This window comes from Anolis sagrei, chromosome Y (genome assembly GCF_037176765.1).
Source record: "Anolis sagrei isolate rAnoSag1 chromosome Y, rAnoSag1.mat, whole genome shotgun sequence".
NCBI lineage: Eukaryota > Metazoa > Chordata > Lepidosauria > Squamata > Dactyloidae > Anolis > Anolis sagrei.
In genome coordinates this window covers 5,867,710-5,886,329 of record NC_090035.1, presented here as the reverse complement: position 1 = coordinate 5,886,329, position 18,620 = coordinate 5,867,710, and the positions used below count along the sequence as shown (strand labels likewise).

General features: G+C 45.9%; 1 protein-coding gene across 1 annotated transcript in view; it reads left to right on the top strand.

Annotated features, from left to right (window-relative positions):
* The window catches only part of LOC137095179 (forkhead box protein K1-like), a 119,026-nt gene extending 109,146 nt beyond the window's left edge, over positions 1–9,880 (top strand). Inside the window, exons 7-9 of the mRNA XM_067461540.1 lie at positions 413–697; positions 3,644–3,868; positions 6,740–9,880. Coding sequence (XP_067317641.1) covers positions 413–697; positions 3,644–3,868; positions 6,740–6,966 — 737 coding nt within the window. The 3' untranslated portion in view covers positions 6,967–9,880. The remainder of the gene's footprint in view (positions 1–412; positions 698–3,643; positions 3,869–6,739) is intronic.
* The last annotated feature ends 8,740 nt before the right edge of the window (positions 9,881–18,620 follow it).

Genomic DNA, 18,620 nt, shown 5'->3' with positions numbered 1-18,620 from the left:
TCAGGTTGCATTGCAGCAGGTGGTCAGTGGTTTGCTCCTCTCCACACTCGCATGTCGTGGACTCCACTTTGTGGCCCCATTTCTTGAGGTTGGCTCTGCATCTCGTGGTGCCAGAGCGCAGTCTGTTCAGCGCCTTCCATGTCGCCCAGTCCTCTGTGTGCCCAGGAGGGAATCTCTCCTTTGGACTCAGCCATTGATTGAGGTTCTGGGTTTGAGCCTGCCACTTTTGAACTCTCGCTTGCTGAGGTGTTCTAGCGAGTGTCTCTGTAGATCTTAGAAAACTATGTCTGGATTTAAGTCGTTGACGTGCTGGCTGATATCTCTCTTTTTGAAAAGCTTGAATTCAGAGCTGCTTGGATTAGGATCTTCTCCTCTGACCAATTTCCTCCCTTTTCCTCTTCCTTTCCCCCAGGCTCGCCTGTAAGTGCCCAGCCGGTAATCATGGCAGTCCCTTCTCGGCCCTCAGCCCTCATGGCCAAGCCAGTGGCTTACATGCCGGCCTCCATTGTGACCTCCCAGCAGCCTTCGGGCCATGCCATTCATGTGGTCCAGCAAGCCCCGACGGTCACCATGGTCCGGGTCGTGACCTCCTCTGCAAACTCTGCAAATGGATACATCCTGACCAACCAGGGCCCAGCAAGTGGCAGCCATGAAGCCACCGCAGGGACAGTCCTGGACTTGGCTGGTGAGCCTCGAGGTAATTAACTTGATCCAGCAGGGAAATGTGAATCACCACCCCATGTTTGTGGGTCTGTTGTAGCAATATCACTTGACTTTATTTATTTACGAAATTTATATGCCGCCCTTCGCACCCTGAAGGGGACTCAGAGCGGCTTACAAGTAAAAAGTAAATACAACATATTATATTATTACCATAGCACAATATTAATATTATATTACATTGTACTATAACATTATACTGTAATATTATTAGTAATATTACATTTAATATATAATATATAATTATAATATATGATGATCATTATTAGTAGTAGTATATTGTACTAGCCGTCCCCTGCCACGCATTGCTGTGGCCCACATGAGGGTTCTGTGTGGGACGTTTGGCCCAATTCTATCGTTGGTGGGGTTCAGAATGCTCTGTGATTGTAGGTGAACTATAAATCCCAGCAACTACAACTCCCAGATGTCAAGATTGTATTTTCCCCAAACTCTACCATTGTTCACATTTTGGGATATTGAGTATTCCTGCCTAGTTTGGCCCTGATTCATCATTGTTTGAATCCACATTGCTCTCTGGATGTAGGCAAACTACAACTCTAAAACTCAAGGTCAATGCCCACCAAACCCTTCTAGTGTTTTCTGTTGGTCATGGGAGTCCTGTGTGCCAAGTTTGGTTGAATTCCATCGTTGGTGGAGTTCAGAATGCTCTTTGATTGTTGGTGAACTATAAATCCCAGCAACTACAACTCCCAAATGACAAAATCATAATTTTTTTGAGTGATGGTCACTCCTTATGTTGTGAGACGTTTCGTTGCCAAATTTGGTGTGATTTCATTCATTGGTTCTTTTGATTTTAAGGTACTCATTATGCACAGAGCATTTTTATATATATAGATTACATTATAATATTATCAATATTATATGTATATACAATATATTATATTATATTACATTACATTATATCTATATAAATAAAAATGTAATGTTCGTTTGTGGTATTCACAGAACTCAAAAACCACTGGGGCAATTGGCACCAAATTTGGACACGATACACCTAACAACCCAATGTATGTCCTTCACTCAAAAAAAAAAAAAAAAACACTGAAAAACACAGCAGAAGGGACTTAAAAAGCCCCAAAAAGCTAAATGACAATACAGGAAAAAGAGAAGAAAGAGGGAGGGAAGGGGAGAAAAGAAAGTGGGAGGGAAAGAAAGAAAGAAGGAAAGAGAGAAGGAAGGAAGGAAAGAGGTAGAGAAGGAAGAAAGGAGAGAAAGAGGGAGGGAAAGAAAAAGGGGAAAGGAAGGAAAATTAGAGAAGGAAGAAAGGAGAGAAGGAAAGAAAAAAAGGAAAGAAGGAAGGAAAGAGGGAGCGAAGGAAGGGGGGAATGTAGAGAAAGAGGGAGGGAAGGAAAGAAGGAAAGAGAGAAGGAAGAATAGGGAGACAGCAGAAGAGAAAGAAAAGGAGGGAAGGAAGGAAAGAGAGAAGGAAGGAAGAAGAGAAGGAAAGATGGGAAGGAAGGAAGGAAAGAGAGAGGGAAGGAAGGAAGGAGGGAACAGGCTTCCAACAGATGCTCCAAAACATCATAAAATAGGAGCTTTTTGTGTTTCTTCATTTGGTAGGCTGTTAGGTGCATTCAGATACCTACCTTGCCCTTAGAAAAGTGACCACTTAGTAAAGAAGGAATCAAGCTTATACCTTTGGAACTAAGTAGTTTATTTTAGTAATAGTTTTCTTGGCTCTCTGCTCACTTTTTCAGCTGTGCATTTGAGGAAGAGGATAGATAACCCCTTGTCGAAGGCTTTCATGGCTGGAATCACTGGGTTGCTGTGAGTTTTCCGGGCTGCCTGGCCATGTTCCAGAAGCATTCTCTCCTGATGCTTCACCCACATCTGTGGCAGGCATCCTCAGAGGTTGTGAAGTCTGTTGGAAGCTAGGAAAATGGGGTTGATATATCTGTGGAATGTCCAAGGTGGGAGAAAGAACTCTTGTCTGCTTGAGGCAAGTGTGAATGTTGCAAAAAAATCACCTTGATTATCATTGAATATCCTTGCCACTTCAAGGCTTGGCTGCTTCCTGCCTGGGGGAATTCTTTGTTAGGAGATGATTAGCTGGCCCTGATTGTTTCATTTCTGGAATTCCCCTGTTGTTTGAGTGTTTTTCTTGATTTACTGTCCTGATTTTAGGGTATTTTTAAATACTGGCAACCAAATTTTGTTCATTTTCATGGTGATTAATTGCAACATTCACACTTGCCTCCAGCTAACACCTCCCAACAAAGGATTCCCTAATCCACAACCATCCAGGCTTTGAATCTGCAAGGCTATTAAATGCTAATCAAGTTGGCCAATTGCACCATTCACACTTGCCTCCAACAGACAAGAGTTCTTTCTCCCAACCTGGACATTATTCCACAGATATATAAACCACTTTTCTAGTTTCCAACAGACCTCGCAACCTCTAAGGATGCCATTAGCCACAAATGCTGGTGAAATGTCAGGAGAGAATGCTTCTAGAACATGCCATACAGTCCTAAAAAGTTACAACTTATTATTATTATTATTATTATTATTATTATTATTATTATTATTATGCCTGCCATAGATGTGGGTGAAATGTCAGGAGAGAATACTGCTGGAGCATGGCCAGACAGCCCAGAAAACTCACAGCAACCCAGGTTTTTATTTGCTTGGAATCCTCTTCCCTCCCCCCAAAATGGGGAAATTATTAAGTGTTTTTCTTTCTGAAAATTAGGGAGGAGGGAAACATTTAAGCAAGTGGGATGCCACCACAGAGAAGGCCCTCTCCCACATCAATATCAGTGAAATTTAGCTCCACAATATATACCCAGTCTGTCCACAGAAACATAGTAACATTGGATTTCCTCCCTTCCCAATGTTGGCAAGGGAGGAAAGGCATAGCCAGCATTGTTCCCAAGGGTGACAATGCGCTCTCTTTCTGCAGGAATTGAAGATAAGCCCACCATTGCGTTTGCTGCAATCCCCACTGGCAGCCGGGTGATCCAGACCGTGGCCAGCCAGATGTCTCAGGGCGTCCCAGGACAAACGGTCACCATCCTCCAGCAAGCCACCCCGGTGGCCATCGGTCAACACCAGCTCCCCGTCCGAGCCGTGACGCAAAACGGAAAGCACGCTGTCCCCACCAACAGCATCACCAGCGGCACCTACGGTAGGTAGATGGGTCTATTCATGCGTGGAACCGTACATCCACTGGAAATACAGAGTTTCTGTCTATGCTGCTGATTCCCACCCCCCTTATATATAGTATTAAATCCAGGGCTGTGGAAGGCCAGTGATTCCCATCTCCAGTGATCCTCACCAGTGTTTTCAGTGGGCCAGAAGCTACCACCACTTTGCTTCAATTTGTGAAGGGGTTTGTTTTGACCCAGGCATTGAGGGATTCTGATTTTTGGGTGAGTCATGCTTTTAGGTGAAAAATCACCTATAAAAAAGCAATTTTCAAAAAAAGGAGAGAGAGGTTGAGGGGACACTATAGAGTCCCAAAGGACACCTAAAATATAGGTTGGAATTGTCCCCCTATGAAAGTCTTCACTTGGATGCTGGGTTTGTGGAGGACATTGGTTGGGCTGTTGCACATGTTTAGGGTGCTCACTATAACCTGCAATGTCATTGGAGGGAGGGCCATTGGTGTTTGTTTGTTTGTTTGTTTACAGTATTTATATTCTGCCCTTCTCACCCCGCAGGGGACTCAGGATAGATTACAATGTACATATACATGGCAAACATTCAATGCCTTAGACACACAACATATATAGACAGACACACAGAGACTATTTAACATTCCAGCTTTTTTCATGAGTGTATTCTGGCCACCGGGGAGCTGTTGCTTCACCATCCATTTGTGACACTTATAAAGTACTTCCTCATTACTTACTTACTTAGGCGATCCCTCATAGTACGAGTAGGATTGTCCTTCAAGATCGATGTCCTGGCAGTGGGTCTGTAGGTGACTGTGGAGCCCTATTCTTGACCCGCATGTTCTCCCGCAGTGAGGGCATTGGTTTCCAGGTGGAAGGCGGTCCCGGTCGGGGTTGGCTTGACGCACCTTCCTCATGGCACGTTTCTCTCTTTCACCCTCCATTCGTGCCTCTTCAAATTCCGCAGCACTGCTGGTCACAGCTGACCTCCATCTGGAGCGCTCAAGGGCCAGGGCTTCCCAGTTTTCAGTGTCTATGCCAGAGTTTTAAAGATTGTCTTTGAGCCCATCTTTCAATCTCTTTTCCTGTCCACCAACATTCTGTTTTCCGTTCTTGTGTTCGGAGTAGAGCAACTGCTTTGGGAGACGGTGGTCAGGCATCCGGACAACATGGCCAGTCCAGCGGAGTTGATGGTGGCGGACCATCGCTTCAATGCTGGTGGTCTTTGCTTCTTCCAGCACGCTGACATTTGTCCGCTTGTCTTCCCAAGAGATTTGCAGGATTTTCTGGAGGCAACGCTGATGGAATCGTTCCAGGAGTTGCATGTGATGTCTGTAGATAGTCCATGTCTCGCAGGCAAATAGCAGGGTTGGGAGGACAACAGCTTTATAAACAAGCACCTTGGCCTCCCTACAGATGTCCTCAAACACTCACCTACTTGACAGATGCAACTGTCTTTCGGGCTGTGTAGCTTCCTGACGACCTTTCAAGCTTGAAAGACAGTTGCATCTGTCAAGTAGGAAATTTAGGTACCACTTATGTGGGGAGGCTAATTTACGATGCCATAAAAATCTCCAGCAAGCATGCAAAGAATGAGGAAGTACTTCATCAATGTCACAAATGTACGGTGAAGCGACAGCTCCCCCAGTGGCCAGAATACCCTCATGAAAAAGCTGGGATGTTAAATAGTCTCTGTGTGTCTGTCTATATGTGTTTTGTGTCTATGGCATTGAATGTTTGCTATCTATATGTACATTGTAATCCACCCTGAGTCCCCCGAGGGGTGAGAAGGGCGGAATAGAAATACTGTAAATAAGTAAATAACCCTCCATTCTCCTCTCTGTTTCTTTCTCCAGCCCTCACCAATCCCCTGCAACAAATTCTTAGAGCAAAATGTACAGCTGTTTCCAAAGTTCTTTTGAAAATCAAATTTATCAATAACAATACAAAGTTTGTAAGTCTTTTTACAAGTCTCTCAATCTGAATGTTTTCTTTACTTTTAATAATTGTTTTCCTTACTACGTTTAGTCACTGAATGTGTTCCCTTTAGGTCCTCATCATTGTTTACCTTCATATATTGACCTTACTTGAAGAATTGTCCACATTACAAAACTTACTATTTTGGATTTCTACTACCACCTGAAGAAGACTGCATATAGTCGAAACCAGTTGTGGTTGAGAAACTGTGGATTTTGAAAAAGGACTGAAAAACTGTGTGTTGCTGTGGACAAACTTTAGCAAAATATGGTCTACAAACTGATATATTTAACTGTAGCAATCAGCGGTGTACCTACATTAAGAAGCTCTGGATTAAGAGACTTGTAAAAAGACTTTCAAACTTTGTATTCTTATTGATAAATTTGATTTTCAAAAAAACTTTGAAAACAGCTGTACATTTTGCTGTAAGAATTTGTTGTTTATACCACATAAGAAAAATAATTTTTGGTTTAGAGAATTGCATGTGTAGTATATTTTGTACTAGATGCCATATATTGAATGTTGTAGCAATTAAGCAAAGACAATATACATTATTGCTATTATATAACTGTTTTACTTTTGGTCTTAGGGACCTTTTGTCTTTTACACAACATATATAGACAGACACACAGAGGCTATTTAACATTCCAGCTTTTTTCATGAGGGTATTCTGGCCACCAGGGGAGCTGTCGCTTCACTGTCCATTTGTGACACTGATGAAGTACTTCCTCATTCTTTGCATGCTTGCTGGAGACTTTTATGGTGTGAATTAGCCTCGCCACATAAGCGGTACCTAAATTTCCTACTTGACAGATGCAACTGTCTTTCGGGCTGCAAAGGTCGACAGCAAGCTACACAAATTGGTCGGAAGCTTACTCCATTCTCCTCTCCATTTCTTTCTCCAGCCCTCACCAATCCCTTGCAGCTCCTTGCGGCCCAGGCCAGCTCCTCCACTCCAGTGGTCGTCAACCAAGCAAGAGAAGCTGGGACAAAAGACACGGAGGAGCTTTCCAATGAGCCGGAGGTCAAGCGGCCTCGGATGGAGGAGTCCAAGGCAGGAGGAGCGGCTCTGCTGCAAACCGGCGGCGTCATCACCTCCGCCACCCCACAAGGACAGGCCGCTGGCGAATGAGGAACCCAGAGGTTCGGAAATGCAGCGGCATCGGCTTTGGTGGAGATGATTTTTTTTTTTTGTAAAAGAAAAAAAGAAAAAACCAAGAGATATGACTGTAACATCTTTTTTTTTCCCCAGCAAGATGTTTCTACCAATGCAAAGGAAAAGCTCCCTTTGAAGCATGTTTTTAAAGCAAACAGGTCAGCGGTTTTTCGGATCCCGAGGTGCCAAACAAATACGCAAATAAATAAGCCCCCCCCCCATCCCCCCACTGACCTGTGGTCTGAAAAATCCTCTTTTTGCTTTTCACTTTGGAGATTATTTTTTCTCTCCTTTTTAGATTTTAAAAAAACAAATAATAATAATTAATAATTAATAATAAAGACAATTTGATTGTATGACTGCTGGGATTTCCCACCCAACACCCCCCCCCTCCCCTTCCTTTTCTTTCTTCCCCTCCAAAGCATGGTAGTTTTGTGAGAGCATATTAAAAACACAGGACAGAAGCATGTATTCGAGTGGGGTGGGGAGGGCAGGAGGCAGCGGTGGGGCGTTCAGTCTCCAAAGACGACTCCTTTCTTTCTCTCTTTCTCACATTTCTCTCCCTCTCATGCATGGAAATGCTACTTTTGGGCTCCCAGAATTTCCCATCTACTTGGATGTGAGATTTGGGATTTGTAGTCCAAAACAGGAACACTTCCATACTCTGAAATTTGCATCCTTTCATCTCACGACTCCAAACCCTCAAAAACGGATGGATCCTCTCTTGTCTGAACATTTCTTTTGGAACCAGATTTTGCCATATGCACACAATTGCTGGTAAAATTATTGATGGTTTTCTAATTTCCTCCTCCTTTAAAAAACCAGGCCAGTTTCCCCATTCCTTGGTATCACAGTTGTTCTATTTCCGGGACTCGATGTTGCCAAAGTGAGTTGACCTGAGAACATAGCAATCATTTTTGGCTCATAACAGAATGACCCCATAAACATATTTTATTTTTGTGTCAGGAGCGAAACTGCAAGTCGCTTCTGGTGTGAGAGAATGGGCTGTCTACAAGGTCATTGCCCAGGGGACGCCCAGATGTTTTGATGTTTTGTTTTACCATCCTGTGGGAGGCTTCTCTCATGCCCCTGCATGGGGAGCTAGAGCTGACAGATGGGAGCCCATCACGCTCCCAGATTCGAACCGCCGACTTTTCAGTCAGCAGTCGTGCCGGCACAAGCATTTAACTCATTGCGCTACTGGGGGCTCCTAACCACATGACTGATACCCATGGGTTCATTTTTTTTTCATGTCAGGAGCAACTTGAGAAAGAATGACTCCATAAACATATTTTATTTTTGTGTCAAGAGCGGCTTGAGAAACTGCAAGTCACTTCTGGTGTGAGAGAATTGGCTGTCTGCAAGGACGTTGCCCAGGGGACGCCCAGATGTTTTACCATCCTGTGGGAGGCTTCTCTCGTGTCCCTGCATGGGGAGCTAGATCTGACAGACGGAGCTCACCTCGCACCCCAGATTTGCACCGCTGACCTTTTGGTCAGCAGTCCTGCCGGCACAAGGGTTGAACCCATTACGTCACTGGGGGCTCCTAACCACATGACTGATACCCATGAGCTCATTTTTTTGTGTCAGGAGCAACTTGAGAAACTGCAAGTCGCTTCTGGTGTGAGAGAACTGGCTGTCTGCAAGCACGTTGCCCAGGGGACACCCAGATGTTTTACCATCCTGTGGGAGGCTTCTCTTGTGTCCCTGCATGGGGAGCTAGAGCTGACAGATGGAGCTTACCTTGCTCCCCAGATTTGAACCGCTGACCTTTTGGTCAGCAGTCCTGTCGGCACAACAGTTGAACCCATTATGTCACTGGGGACTCCTAACCACATGACCGTCTGCAAGGACGTTGCCCAGGAGACACCCAGATGTTTTGATGTTTTACCATCCTGTGGGAGGTTTCTCTCATGTCCCTGCATGGGGAGCTAGAGCTGACAGATGGGAGCTCATTTCACTCCCAGATTCGAACCGCCGACCTTTCGGTCAGCAGTCCTGCCGGCACAAGGGTTGAACCTGTTATGTCACTGGGGACTCCTAACCATATGACCGTCTACAAGGACGTTGCCCAGGAGACACCCAGATGTTTTGATGTTTTACCATCCTGTGGGAGGTTTCTCTCATGTCCCTGCATGGGGAGCTAGAGCTGACAGACGGAGCTCACCTCGCTCCCCAGATTTGAACTGCCGACCTTTTGGTCAGCAGTCCTGTCGACACAATAGTTGAACCCATTGCGCCACTAGGTGCTCCTAACCATGGGTTCATGTACTTCTTTCTGAACGAAATAATTCCCTTTCTCGGCATGTCCTAGGTCCTCCAACGTGACCCTATGATATGCTCCTGCCAGTTTATTCAATAGGTGGTTTTGCATATCCACGAGAAGTCCCGAAGCATTTTGAGGATTGTATTGTCATTTCTAGTTGAGAGTGTTAAATTAACACGGTGCACGAAAGGTTTAGTTTCATTGTCAGTCCACAAATCTTTTGACGTATATGGGGATTTGTGGAGCAGCTCACACCATCTTCAGTGTCATTCCGGTTCATTGAGCAACACCACATACAAGAGAAAGAGAGAGAAATGGGATATATAGAAAATCTGTTTTTAACACAGTGCCAGTTTTCAATGCTGGTCCTGACACCGAAAGAGCCAGTGTTGTGTGTGTGGCTAAGATGTTGGGCTCAACCTAACGAGAGGGGTTCAGATGTCCTGTCTATCCATGGCGCTCACGGGGGGACCTTGGACCAGTCACTGTCTCTTTTAACCTACCTCACAGGGTTGTTGTGAGGATAAAGTTGCGGGGAGGGGAGGGGGGAGAACTCTGTATGCCACCGTGCCCTCCTTGGAGGAGGGCAGAATAAAAACGAAATAAAAGAATAGCCTTGCCGTAGTTTGAGGTATCGGGGTGTATGATCCTTCCCAATGAATCCCATGAAATTGGTTGTAATTTCATGATAATAGTTGTAATTTCATGATAATAGTTGTCATTTCATAGAATCATAGACTCATAAGAATTGGAAGCGACCCCAGGAAGCGACATGAATGCAGGAAGACACAATCCGAACCCTTAGGACAGATGGCCTCTGTTTAGAATCCTTCAAAGAAGGAGACTCCACCACACTCCAAGGCAGTGTCTTCCTTTGTCGAATAGCTCTGACTATCAGGAAGTTCTTCCCTAATATTTAGGTGGAATATTTGTTGCAGTTTGATGGTTTAGGTCAGTGGGTCCCAACCTTTTTTTGACCAGGGACCACTCTCCAACATTAGTACCAAAAGGGCCAACTTTAGATTCCATTTGATATTTATTTGTTTGTTTGTTTGTTTGTCGTGTCAGGGCAACCAGTCAATTATATTACATTTCTAACAGAACAAAGCAAACAAACAGACAAAACACAACGTTGGCAAGCTTGGTAGTAAATTAAATGTCCTTTGACCAGTAGCTAGCCACTTGGAGTGCCTCTGGTGTTGCCGCAAGAAGGTCCTCCATTGCGCATGTGGCAGGGCTCAGGTTGCATTGCAGCAGGTGGTCAGTGGTTTGCTCCTCTCCACACTCGCATGTCGAGGATTCCACTTTGTGGCCCCATTTCTTCACGTTGGCTCTGCATCTCGTGGTGCCAGAGCGCAGTCTGTTCAGCGCCTTCCAAGTCGCCCAGTCCTCTGTGTGCCCAGGGGGGAGTCTCTCATTTGGTATCAGCCATTGGTTGAGGTTCTGGGTTTGAGCCTGCCATTTTTGGACTCTCACTTGCTGAGGCGTTCCAGCAAGTGTCTCTGTAGATCTTAGAAAACTATGTCTGGATTTAAGTCGTTGACGTGCTGGCTGATACCCAAACGAGGGATGAGCTGGAGATATCTCTGCCTTGGTCATTTCACTATTGGCTGCTACTTCCCGGCGGATGTCAATTGGTGCAATACCGGCTAGACAGTGTAATTTCTCCAGTGATGTAAGGCGCAGACACCCCGTGATAATGCGGCATGTCTCATTAAGAGCCACATCCACTGTTTTAGTGTGGTGAGATGTGTTCCACACTGGGCATGCATACTCAGCAGCAGAGTAACATAGCGCAAGGGCAGATGTCTTCACTGTATCTGGTTGTGATCCCCAGGTTGTGCCAGTCAGCTTTCGTATGATATTGTTTCTGGCACCCACTTTTTGCTTGATGTTCAGGCAGTGCTTCTTGTAGGTAACAGCACGGTCCAGAGTGACTCCCAGGTATTTGGGTGCGCTGCAATGCTCCAGTGGGATAATAGTTGTAAATTCATGAAAATAATTGTAATTTCATAGAATCGTAGACTCATAAGAATTGGAAGCGACCCCAGGGGACATGAATGCAGGAAGACACAATCCGAACCCTCATGACAGATGGCCTCTGTTTAGAATCCTTCAAAGAAGGAGACTCCACCACACTCCATGGCAGTGCCTTCTGTTGTCGAATAGCTCTGACTGTCAGGAAGTTCTTCCCTAATATTTAGGTGGAATGTTGTAGGTTTTTTCGGGCTTTATGGCTATGGTCTAGAGGCATTCTCTCCTGACGTTTCACCTGCACTTTGGCAAGCATCCTCAGAGGTAGCATCCTCACTACCTCTGAGGATGCTTGCCAAAGTGCAGGCAAAACGTCAGGAAAGAATGCCTCTAGACCATGGCCATACAGCCCGGAAAAACCTACAACCCATTGATTCTGGCCATGGAATCTCTTTCCCTGCAGTTCCACATTTAGGTGGAATCTCTTTCCCTGCAGTTTTAATGGTTTAGGTCAGTGGTTCCCAACTTTTTTGTTGACCAGGGACCACTTTGACCCGCGACCACTCTCTAACTTGAGTACCAAAAGGATTACGAATCAGTTTTTGGTCAACTTTGGGTTTGTTTGGTTATTTGGGGTTCCGATTCAGAAACTTGCATTGGACAGACCTCATCATAGAATCCTAGAGTTGGAAGAGACCTCATGGGCCATCCAGTCCAACCCCATTCTTACAAGAAGCAGGAATATTACATTTAAATCACCCCTGACAGATGGCCATCCAACCAATGTTTAAAAGCTTCCAAAGAAGGAGCCTCCACCACACTCCGAGGCAGAGAGTTCCACTGCTGAACGGCTCTCACAGTCAGGAAGTTCTTACTCATGTTTAGATGGAATCTCCTTTCTTGTAGTTTGAAGCCATTGTTTTGCGTCCTAGTCTCCAGGGAAGCAGAAAACAAGCTTGCTCCCTCCAAGGTGCCCCTACTTCCAGGTGCCACATAGAATGGCTCCGTTCAGGGGGAAGAAGGAGGAAGAGAAGCAGCAGCGAGAAGGCTTGTTATCATGCCTTTCGCGAGTAGTCAGTCTCTCCTCTCCCGACATCCACATTGACTCAGCACTATAAGAGGGTTTTGTGAGACCAGTCACTCTCATACAGTAATGGTGAAGCCATGGACCATATTTTAGTTTTTGGAGACTACTAGTGGTCCACCGACCACAGATTGGGAAGCACTAGTTTAGGTAGAAGGATGCTCTCATCAGATGCGTTTGTATACATATGTGTATGCCTTAAGGGAATCTTAAGATTCCCTCAAGGCATACACATACTTACACAAACACATTTCAAGCATCTGTTGCTTGCAAAGGAACAGGATCCGTCTTTGTCCCAAGTCTCCAGAGTCAAAGCGATGCACATCCAACTCGCCAGCCTGCATTCCTCCTTTGCAAACACAAGAGAGCTTTTGTTCAGCTCCCTCGCCAGCTGTCCGCTTCGGCGAAAAAGAACCGACGGCAGGGACAGTCCCGTTCCTTCTTTTGTGGAATACGACTGATGAATGAAATGACTAGTGTGGCTTGCTTGCTCACGGCACCCAACATGGACAGGCCTCAATGGAGGACAGAGAGGCTTGGGAAAGTATGGATTTAAGGACAATGTGGGTGGATCCACTAACACAATTCCTGGTGAGGCAGAATGGGACACTCTAATGCAGTGGTTCTCAACGTTCCTAATGCCGTGACCCCTTAATACAGTTCCTCATGTTGTGGTGACCCCCAGCCATTAAATTATGTTCGTTACTACTTCATAACTGTAACTTTGCAACTGTTATGAATCCTTATGTAAATATCTGATATGCAGGATGTATTCTCATTCACTGGACCAAATTTGGCACAAATACCCAATATGCCCAAATTTGAATACTGGTGGGGTTGGGATGGGAGGATTGGTGGGAGGATGGGGTTTGGTGAGTTTGGGAGTTGTAGTTCAGCTACATCCAGAGAGCACTGTGGGCTCAAACAATGATGGGTCTGTACCGAACTTGGCACAAATACTCAATATGCCCAAATATGTACACTGGTGAAGTTTGGGGGAAATAGACCTTGACATTTAGGAGTTGTAATTGCTGGGATTTATAGTTCACCTACATTCAAAGAGCATTTTGAACTACACTAACAATGGACTTGAACCAAACTTAGCACACAAAACTCCCATGACTAACAGAAAATACTGGAAGGGTTTGGTGGGCATTGACCTTGGGTTTTAGAGTTGTAGTTCACCTACATCCAGAGAGCACTATGGACTCAAACAATGATGGATCTGGATCAAACTTGGCACGAATATTCAATATGCCCAAATGTGAACACTGGTAAAGTTTGGGGAAAATAGACCTTGACATTTGTGAGTTCTAGTTGCTGGGATTTATAGTTTACCTACACACAAAGAGCTATTTAATTGGATCAAAATTACCACACAGAACCCCCATGACCAACAGAAAATACTGTGTTTTCTGATGGTCTTTGCTGACCCCCCTGACACTGCCTTGCGACCCCCGCAGGGGTCCCGACCCTCAGGTTGAGAAACGCTGCTCTAATGTCTGGTTTGGAAAATTCAACAGGAAAGAAGCAGTTTTTATGGAAATGGAAAAATTGACGTTCACCTTCTCCATGTTTTCTGTTTCACTCTAAAGTTGGTTTTCCGCATCTATGGCAGCTTTGGTTGTTTACAGATTTGATTAAAATGCATGGGCAAACCTTTTTTGCCTTGGGACTGCGTTGCACGCCTGACCAGGAGGGAGGGGAGCCGGGTACATGCTGGGTTTGGAGGGCCAGGAAAGGGTCATCCTCAGGTTGTTCTGGCATAAAGTTGGGGCTGCTCAACCCGTTCTTATGCTGGGAGAAAGGCAAGACACATGGCGACTGCCCCAATCACCCTCCCTCAATTGCCAGGCTGTCCCCTTGACAGTATGCCAGGAAGAGGGTGAGACAGGTAATGGCTGAGAGTGCTCCGGAGAGCTCTTAGGTGCCGCGTGCCTTCCTCGAGCCGTCCTCCTGGCATAAGGATGGGGCTGCTCACACTGTCCTTATACCAGGAGGAGGGGAAGACACACAATGGCTAAGAGTGCACCAGACGACTCAGCTTCTGCATGCCTTCCTCCCTTGTCTTTTTGAGGATGCAGTGGGCCACCTTGTCCTTATACCAATAGGACAAGGAAAATGAGGCCTGAGATAAGTACCCAGGGGTCTGGATCTTGCCCCTGGGCTTTAGTTTTCCCATACCTGCTCTATGTCACAGTGCCAGGGCTCTGCCTTATTCAGGTAGAGATGAACCAAACAAACTCCCAGTTTGTGTTAAACAATTTAATTAAAGCAGCACTTAGGCTGTTGTAGGTTTTTCCTGGTTCTAGAGACATTTTCTCCTGACGTTTCGCCTGCAACTATGGCAAGCATCCTCAGAGGTAGTGAGGTCTGTTGGAAGTAGGAAAATAGGTTTATATGTCTGTGGAATGACCAGGGTGGGACAAAGGACTCTTGTCTGCTGGAGCTAGGTGTGAATGTTTCAACTGACCACCTTAATTAGCATTTGATGGCATGGCAGTGCCTGGGGCAATCTTTTGTTGAGAGGTGATTAGATGTGCCTCTCTGCCTCCCTCAATCATCAGGATATCCTCTTGTTAGTATGCTAGGAAGAGAGCACGATAGGCAATAGGCGAGTGTCCTGAATCAATCTGTCAACCTTTTGCTTGTGAAACTCGGTGGTTGCTGTCACAGGACGTCCAACTCTGTCACGCAAGTCAGATGTTCCCACCTCAACATCTCCCAACGACGCACAGTACTCACATCAACACAATCACCATAAGCAGCTTGCGTTCTCTGATGGATCTCCTTTGGGGTGACACCTTCAATGACTGCACGTTGTTTAAGTCGCATTGACCGACCGTCTGCGCAGGGTTCCATACTTTGCACTTTAACAACACAACAGTTCAATGCTAGGGCTTCCCACCAAAATGGAACTGTAGAGGAGAGTCTACTGAACAAGCCAGTACCTGCCGCATATGTTGCTTAAGTCGCATTGACCGACTGTCTGTGCAGGGTTCCATACTTCGCACTTTAGCAACACAACCATTCAATGCTAAGGCTTCCTGCCAAAATGGAACTGTAGAGGAGAGTCTACTGAACAACCCAGTACCTGCATCATACCAGTACTGCCATCTGTTGAGGAGTTATGAAGGTGGAGGCATTACTTTTCATTCAACCCTCGTATTTTTTTGTCTCTGGAAGTTCACAGAAGAGACTTGGCTTTTTGGTATGGAAGCAACTTTAAGGGCTTAGAGTTTTTGTAAACCTTGTTAAAAGTGTGCACCGTGTTAAAAAGACAAAGGATCTGCAGACAGCCTGCGAATCCATCTTCGTTGCGTCGAAAACCAGGTTGTGTATCCCCAATATTACACCTTCCTTATGGCCAACCTGAAAACTCATTTTGCAGCACCGACGAGGAAGTAAACTTTGGCGTTTTTAAGCACCTGTCTTCCTGGGTTTTAATTACCCAACATCTATCAGCCCGTAATGTGCTCTCCGCCTGCCGCAACATGGGTGATAAACCCGCTTTCCTTTTCTTAATTGCGAGAACTTCTGGGGTCGCCGTTCCCCCGTTAACGACACAGTCAATTTGAACAAAGATGTAAATGCGGGCGCTCTGAAGTTATGATAGACAGCTGCGCTCGGAGAGCAATGGGCCTCGTATAATGGAACATTTACCCCAGTTAAATTTCTATCATCGCAGAGCGGCAACGAATTGACCCCGAGGCGCGGCGGGCCTTCCCCGAACTTGCTTGTACAAGCATTTTCCTCCCCCTGTTTGATTTCCATATCAAAAACATAACATTTTAATAACATCGGGGCATAAATCTAACAGGTGAAGAATGCGCCGGCCTCGATTTGCATGACATTTATGAACAAGTTTACGGCAGGTTAGGGCTCGGAAGTTATACGAGATATTGCTCATCTCGCCAGGCCTCGCAGGCATTTCGGAAATGTTTATTTTCAACGGGGAGTGCAGCCATCGATGGAAGGAGGATATTCTGAGATTAATTAAGATTAATACGCATACGTATTGTCGAAGGGTTTCAAGACCAAATCACTGGGTTGCTGTAAGTTTTTTGGGCTGTATGGCCATGTTCCAAAAGCATTCCCTCTTGATGTTTCACCCACATCGGAGGTAGTGTCAAGACTCAGAAGCCTTAAAGAAGCTCAACACGATGTAGAGTCCAAACACAGTTTTGTTGTTGGTGTTCATTCGTTCAGTCGTCTCCGACTCTTTGTGACCTCATGGACCAGCCCACGCCAGAGCTCCCTGTCGGCTGTCACCACCCCCAGCTCCTTCAAGGTCAGTCCAGTCACTTCAAGGATGCCATCCATCCATCTTGCCCTTGGTCGGCCCCTCTTCCTTTTGCCTTCTACTTTCCCCAGCATCATTGTCTTCTCTAGGCTTTGCTGTCTCCTCATGATGTGGCCAAAGGACTTCAACTTTGTCTCTAGTCTCCTTCCCTCCAGTGAGCAGTCGGGCTTTATTTCCTGGAGGATGGACTGGTTGGATCTTCTCGCAGTCCAAGGCACTCTCAGAACTTTCCTCCAACACCACAGTTCAAAAGCATTGATCTTCCTTTGCTCAGCCTTCCCGAAGGTCCAGCTCTCACATCCGTAGGTGACTACAGGGAAGACCATGGCTTTGACTAGGCAATGGATCTTTGTTGCCAGTCTGATGTCTCTACTCTTCACTATTTTATCGAGACTGGACATTGCTCTCCTCCCAAGAAGGAAGCGTCTTCTGATTTCCTGGCCACAGTCTGCATCTGCAGTCATCTTTGCGCCTAGAAATACAAAGTCTGTCACGGCCTCCACGTTTTCTCCCTCTATTTCCCAGTTGTCAATCATTCTTGTTGCCATAATCTTGGTTTTTTTGATGTTTAGCTGCAACCCGGCTTTTGCGCTTTCTTCTTTCACCTTGATTAGAAGGCTCCTCAGCTCCTCCTCGCTTTCGGCCATCAGAGTGGTGTCATCTGCATATCTGAGGTTGTTAATGTTTCTTCCAGCCATTTCCACCCCAGCTTTGCATTCATCCAGCCCCGCACATCCTCGCATGATGTGTTCTGCATACAAGTTAAAAAGGTTGGGTGAGAGTATACAACCCTGCTGTACGCCTTTCCCAATCTGGAACCCGTCTCCTGTTCTGTGGTCAGTTCTGACTGTTGCTCCTTGGTCCTTGTACAGATTCCTCAGGAGAGAGGGAAGGGGGCTTGGGATGCCCATCCAACCAAGAACTTGCCACAATTTATTATGATCCACACAGTCAAAGGCTTTAGAATAATCAATGAAGCAGAAATAGAGGTACAAAGGCACAATAGGAACAGGCAAAAACACAGTCCAAAAACGTTCCGAAGTCGTAGCATGACGCAAGCAAGTTGACAAAAAGTCCAAAAGGCAAAAACGTGTTGTCCAAAACGGTCCGGAGTCAAAGCAGTAGAGTAGAAGTCGTTGTTCACGGAATCACAAGAAATAAACACAGGAACACAGGAATCTGTAGTCCAAGGACCCAAACTCGAGAATTGGCAGTAACAAAGATTCACACCCCAAAAGAGACACTTTGTCTTCTGCAAAGATTCATGCAAACAACACCCACTTTTATCCTAAAGTTCCACATCAGAAGATGCAGCTGAACCCGAGCACCTGCAGCTGAACCCGAGCGCCCATCCCTCCACCTCTGCCAGCGTCTGTCAAGACTTAGATCTTGCCAAGTGCTCCCCGGTTGGTTGCCATTCCTCTGTAAACCCTTCGAAGTCATCACTGGAGGTGGGTTGGTTACAGATATCCATAATCTCCCTACAAGCCACTCTAAACACCTTCGCAGAAGCATATGAGAAGCTCGGCCTGTCACTGAACATTGAGAAAACCAAGGTGCTGTACCAGCAGTCACCAGCCCATCCCTCTCCAATGCCAGTAATACAGCTTAATGGCGTAACATTAGAAAATGTGGACCATTTCCGCTACCTTGGCAGCCACCTCTCCACCAAAGTCAACATCGACGCTGAAATACAACACCGCCTGAGCTCTGCAAGTGCAGCATTTTCCAGAATGAAGCAGAGAGTGTTTGAGGACCGGGACATCCGTAGGGAGACCAAGGTGCTTGTCTATAAAGCTATTGTCCTCCCAACCCTGCTCTATGCCTGTGAGACGTGGACTGTCTACAGACGTCACATGCAGCTCCTGGAACGTTTCCATCAGCGCTGCCTCCGGAAAATCCTGCAAATCTCCTGGGAAGACAAGCGGACAAACGTCAGTGTGCTGGAAGAAGCAAAGACCACCAGCATTGAAGCGATGGTCCTCCAACATCAACTCCGCTGG